The sequence below is a fragment of the Mesitornis unicolor genome, unplaced genomic scaffold, assembly GCF_000695765.1.
Source record: "Mesitornis unicolor isolate BGI_N332 unplaced genomic scaffold, ASM69576v1 scaffold48736, whole genome shotgun sequence".
NCBI lineage: Eukaryota > Metazoa > Chordata > Aves > Mesitornithiformes > Mesitornithidae > Mesitornis > Mesitornis unicolor.
In genome coordinates, this window is record NW_010191265.1 from 7935 (window position 1) to 13894 (window position 5960).

Below are 5960 nucleotides of genomic sequence, written 5' to 3' on the forward strand. Positions count from 1 at the left end.
TAGCAGCTGTAGAGTCCAGGGAAATTGGGCTAAGAAACAGGGAAAACAAATATTTTTCTTTTCTAGATAATGAAAATGAGAAGATGAAGACTCAGATTAAGCAGATGATGGATGTCTCCAGGGTATGCTGCACAAGATATTTAATAAATGCAGTCACATTACTGCTATGCCTAAGATCATAAACTTTCTGCTTCTGTTTTCAGGTAAAAACTATGTTAACCATAGTTGAAGAAGACAGAAATCTTCTGCAGTCCAAACTGAGTGATGAAGTAACAGCAAGACATGAGCTTGAAGGTAGGCTTAGCAAAAGAATTGCTTAGGATGAAGTGCTGTTTGTGGTTTTAAAAGAAACGGAGCGTTGAAGTGGCGTAACAGTTCTCATTGCTATTTTCTTCAACTTCCTCACCTGCCTTTGCTTTTCCAACAGAGCAAATAAAAAAATTAGAACATGTCTCCAGTTCGCTCCAGTCAGCCAAAGCGCAACTGGAAAGTGAATGCAAAACACTGCAGCAGAAAGTCGAGATTCTTGGTGAACTTTACCAGCAGAAGGAGATGGCACTCCAGAAGTAAGCCTTTCCTTACTCTTCCACAACATAGCATATTATATCGTAGATGCTATCCAAATGCTCTTTGCTCAGCAGGATCACATAACGTGAAGTAGTGTTTAGAAGGAAAGGTGATAACTACCGTTCAGTGTGGTTGAAGCTAGTACCCCTCTTTTACTTTTTCCACTAGTCCAGAAATCCTAACAAACTGTCCCTTTTGGAGAGGGTAGATGGATGGCTTGGTCTGCATGTTCTATGGTTGCTCTGTCCCATTGTACAGAAGAATTTAGTGACCATTAAGATCTGTTTCAGTTACTCTGACCTCAGTTCAGTGAGTCTAATTCTCATAATGTACAAACTTCAGTATTTTAGCCTTGCGAGCTTTTTGTGTTCTCAAAGGGATTAAGGCTGAATTCACAGTGGCAGCTGAGATGAGTGAATGGCTAGCAGTGAAGAACTGGTTGTGCATCTGTATTCATTCCTCATTTGTTCACTTATTTAGTAACTGAAATGTCTGTGATACCTCAGTTTCGTGGGGAAAATTTGAGATAGGATTCAAGGACATTTTCAGCTAAATTCCGTAGGAGAACTGAAATTGTGGTGAAAAAGCAACTGAAAGTTCTAGAGTTCATGTGTGTAGTTTGGGGGAAGTGCGGGGTTGGAACAAGCTTAGGAGCTGAAGCTCTACAGCACCTCAGTCGTGAAACTGCCTGACCTTCTGACTTCAGGATCCAGGTGCAGTAAACACATAATGGAAAGGTGAAGGATAGCCCACCTTTGAAGAAATACTTCCTCTTGACCTCTGTGAAGGATTTCTGTTCTTTCCAAAACTTCTAGGAAGTTACACTGCCTGTTACTACTTCTTGATTAGAATGAAGGACTTCCTGCAATTTTTTTCTGGAACACTGGTTCCACATGTAGCCAAGGAAATGGAATATGTTTAACTGGCCATTAGCAGTAGTCAGCTTACTACTGGTTTAGTGGTTCCAGTTTTGTGGGATAGGTCTCATAAGTTAGGAACACATTATGGACCTCTTAAATACTTCTAGACGAGTGTCAAAAATGAAAAAAATGAGTGAACCATCAGGTTATAAAATGATTGTGGAAATTGATCATGTAATAAATTGGTATGGAGAATACTTTGAAAAAGCTTCTTTTCACCCAGTTGATGACCATGAAGCGTTTGTCACCTGGGCTCTAAATTCCCCCTTTTTCACTACACATTCATGTCCTCATTTCCCTTGCTTAGATGTCAGTTCTGCCTATTTCCTTGTTTGTACCTTTGTAAATCTAGATTATCATCTGTAGAATTGGTAAGTAAACTACAGGTTCTGAAGAGATGAACTGTCTACAACTGTTAGATTCTGGCAAACCTGTAGATGCTGATAGAACTTTCCAGTCAACTCTGCATCCCTAATTTTCAGGTTTTATACACAAAGAGTTTGCCTCTTGGTTTGAAAAGACAGTATTTTTGTCTTTTTTTAAAATCTATTCTCTCTCCATATTCTCACACATTATTATAGATTCTGATATCACTGTTGTTAGCAGGGGCACTACCTTGATTTTGAGTTGTAGTAGATGTAGGATCGTGGAATATATAGTGCTTTTTTTTTTCCCCCCTATGCAGAAAACTAACCCAGGAAGAGTATGAGCGTCAGGAGAAGGAGCAGAAATTGTCTGCTGCAGATGAAAAAGCTGTGCTGGCCATCGAGGAAGTGAAAGTTTACAAGTAACTTGAGTTTCTGAAGAATGTTGTTTTCCTTTATTTCAGCTGTTAAAAACCTAATATTTAAACCTCTCTCTACCTTCTTTTTCCTTTTGTACAGGCAAAGGATCCAAGATATGGAAGAAGAATTGCAAAAAACAGAGAGATCTTACAAAAACCAGGTAAACTTCTTGCTCTGTAGTTAGTTACTGGAAATACTAGGAGTTGGACAAAATAAACTGAAAATGCTGCTTTTCTTCTCAGATTGCTGCTCATGAGAAAAAGGCACATGACAACTGGGTAAGAATAGTCTTCCTTTTCTGATGCAAACAGTTTGTATTTGACTTCAGGTTGGTGCAGTTAATGCAGTTGGTAAAATTTTCCCTAATAGCTTATTGCCCGCTCTGCCGAGAGAGCTCTGGCTGAAGAAAAAAGAGAAGCAGCCAACCTGAGACAAAAGTAAGTACAGAACAGACCATTCTTATTGCTCTTTGAACGTGTGGTGTGGGAGAGAAGGAGCTCAAACAATGCAAGGTCCTCTGTTAGCCTGCTTGCTCAGAATGTGCAGTTTGTATCTGAGTTACTAATTTTGGACTACTATTAAACTATTTTGATGGTTAAAATAAGACTTCTTGGTGAAAGCTGTAACATTTTTGCAATGCAGTTTGCCTTGTTACGTTATAACAAATATAACTCACGTGTATTACTTGAATTATAAAAAAACCCTTCATTTTTTAAAATTAGATTAATAGAAGTAAACCAAAAAATCGTCATGCTTCAAAGACCATTAATTGTAAAGCCAACTCCAGGCAGACCCGATCGCCAGGTCCCACCACGACAAGGTAAATGCTGCCGTTTCTCCCAAAACTTCGGTCTTTGCGTTAGTATATGCTAAAAAAAAAAAAGGCTATGATAAATAGAGGTAAAGTAAATAAAGTGGTTTTTCTTTGGCATAGGGCCCTTAAGCAGAGATGGCTCTTTTGGCCCATCACCTGTGAGCGGAGGAAATCCATCACCCACACAGATGATAGAAGTTCCTCCTCGGCCCCTTTCTGCTCCTCGAAGGGAAGGCTCAAGAGGTGAATTTGGTAAGCAGTGAAGCTTTCCTTCTGTGACAGCTGCCTCTCAGGCTACAAACCCAAGAATGCTAAGGTCTGATCTTGGCTTTAGGGATAAGTATTGATATCAGCTTTATTAATACACAGATGAGTGGGGGTGTTTCAGGGTTTGTTTTGTTTCTAAATAGAAGTAGCTTCAGCACGTGTTGATTAGGATCTCTCGGGTTCTTGTTTCCCTTAAGGAACAGTGGTAGATGGCCCTCCTGTTCCACGAAGGCCACCAGAGTTACGTGGAAGGATGTCTGTTCCTGGTAAGTTATGTGGCCTGCAACCAACTGCAACTTACTCAGATACTCTTTCACGTCAGAAATGTAATTTAAAAACCATGTTCCTTACCCCAAACATGGTAAGATATTCATGTGTGGCTCTCTTTGCAGATCTTGGGCCAGCTGTAGCATCCCTGATCAGTAGTGGGCCAAGAACCTCCTCCCCTTCCACAGCAGTGGATGGAGTGGTAAGCTGAAAAACTCCCAACCTCCAGGAAGCCTTTCTAATACATGATTCGCTGTACTTCCTACTGCTCCTTTAACTGTATCATGTTCTGTCTTGTCTATATCCTGTCACTATCCTTATTTGCTGTCACAAAAAAAAAAGCAACCCTCTCCCAAAGAGTCTGAAGCCCCCTGTGTAACTACTGATTCACCTTCATCTGTTGAACCAGCTACAGTGAGTATTCAGAGGGTGAACATGGTGTTACTCTGCTTTTGGAGAGGAATAACAGGCTTGGTGTTCTGAACTGCTAAATAACGAAATGCTCTGCAAAACTAACCAAGGGCTTGTACCTCTGTCTCAAAAGGTTTCTCTAATGATGAACAGTTGCTGTCTGGTTTTTATGGAATTGAGGAAATGACATCTTTCTTGTTAAGGACTGCAGGCAAACACTTTGGAGTGACTACAACAATAATCCTAAGAAGCTGACTTACCTGTGGTATTTAAGCACAATTCCATGTGTTATTGAAGGTGCCAGGCCCTTTATCAAAGTGGTGTCCATCAAGGACAATTCAGAAGGGATTTAACTTTTCTTTAGTACAGCTTTAGCTAAAGAAAACTTGTCATCTTGGAAGGTACACTAAGCACTCACTCCTAGGTAGTGCAAGCAGTGTTCTGGGTGAAGGGACTTTGACTGTTTCCTATTTAGGTAACGTGTTTTGAAGTGTGTGGTTTTTGGTTGGTTGGTTGTTTTTTTTTCTTCCCCTCTCTTCTACCTCTTGGTCTTTGGGCAAGCGGTCGTGGTGTTCAGCAGTGTCAGTTTCTCTGATACAGTGAATAACTCACTGACATATAACCTAATCTTGCACAGGCTAATGCTAGTCCCAAAGGCCCACCTTCTTTCCCTGGGACACCTATCATGACTTCCCCAGTGATGGGACCACCACCTCCACCGCCTGTTCGCTATGGACCACCACCGGCTCCTTTCCGTGGGCACTTTGGGCCTCGACCTCTTCCGGTGCCCCTAGGTACGGTTGCATTACTGTGTGCTGAAACTTCATTTTTCCACTGTGCTTCTTGGATGTGTACTGCAGAACGCAGATCTGCCAACCATTAGCACACAGCTTCCCCGTGCTTTGTGGGGTCTAGCTGTCTTGCTCAGTAAGCTTGGACAGGTGTGTGTTTTTTTCAAGCCTCCTTAATGCCAGTATATTTTTCCTTGTTTAGTCTAAAATGGAAACCAGCAGCCAAAATTCACTAGAATATTATTTGTGGCCTGTGACGTCTGCATGTGAGGGTGACCCACCTCAGCGCTGCTCCATAGAAGTTAAACGAGGAACAAGTCAGAGGCTTCACTAGTTATGTTAAAGCAAGATGTCATTTAACTCTGTGTTTCTCTTTCCTTCTAGTTCGTGGTGCTCCTTTGCCACCTCCAGCTGCAAGAGATTTCTTACCTGGCCCACCCTTTGGAATGAGAGATCCACCTCCTCCAGATCCAAGAGGCTATGGACGTGGGCACCCTCCTGTTCGACCTCTAGGTCCTCCTGGCCCAAGAGATTATCCTCCAGGCCCACGGCTACCCCCACCTGGCTCAAGAGACTATACACCTTCTCCCAACAGAGACTTGCCTCCATCAGGACCCAGAGACTACCCTCCAGGCCCTCCACCACCACCGACAGGCTCGAAGGACTACGCACAGCCTCCAGCACAGAAACCCTAATTGCAGCATCAGGTCAGCAGCTCAACAGAATGGACTAGCGCACTTCCTGTGGTCAGGATTGTAGGAAACGGCTCCCTGTTTGAAGCCGTTTGTCTCATTTCAGTATATTTCAGCTTTTGCAGGATTAATTTTTATCCAATTGCTACAGACATGTGCATTTATGATCACCTTCAACTCATCCATCCTCTTGGGCTGCAAGAACCTTTTTGTGATGGACTTGAACCTATTCTAAACGTGCAATAGAAAGGAAGTACCTGCGTGGCTAGTTTTAATTAAATGTAGCCTCTGTAACCAGTTGGTGAATGAACTAATTTCGTGAAAAATGTAAAATCATTTCCTGTGGAAATAATTTTTAAGTAAAATGCTATCTTACCTGCCTTCTCCATCACATCACTAAGCTGCAGTTATTGTAGGCCAGGGGTTTACATGTGGACTATGAGGTG

At 42.0% G+C, this 5960-nt stretch overlaps 1 protein-coding gene across 1 annotated transcript in view; it reads left to right on the top strand.

Annotated features, from left to right (window-relative positions):
* Window positions 1-5960, top strand: part of MIA3 (melanoma inhibitory activity family, member 3) — a 13837-nt gene extending 7877 nt beyond the window's left edge. Inside the window, exons 11-23 of the mRNA XM_010186685.1 lie at window positions 67-122; window positions 204-294; window positions 428-566; window positions 2173-2274; window positions 2372-2432; window positions 2515-2550; window positions 2642-2709; window positions 2995-3092; window positions 3207-3338; window positions 3551-3619; window positions 3746-3822; window positions 4669-4825; window positions 5207-5960. Of these exons, the coding sequence (XP_010184987.1) occupies window positions 67-122; window positions 204-294; window positions 428-566; window positions 2173-2274; window positions 2372-2432; window positions 2515-2550; window positions 2642-2709; window positions 2995-3092; window positions 3207-3338; window positions 3551-3619; window positions 3746-3822; window positions 4669-4825; window positions 5207-5517 (1397 nt within the window). The 3' untranslated portion in view covers window positions 5518-5960. The remainder of the gene's footprint in view (window positions 1-66; window positions 123-203; window positions 295-427; window positions 567-2172; window positions 2275-2371; window positions 2433-2514; window positions 2551-2641; window positions 2710-2994; window positions 3093-3206; window positions 3339-3550; window positions 3620-3745; window positions 3823-4668; window positions 4826-5206) is intronic.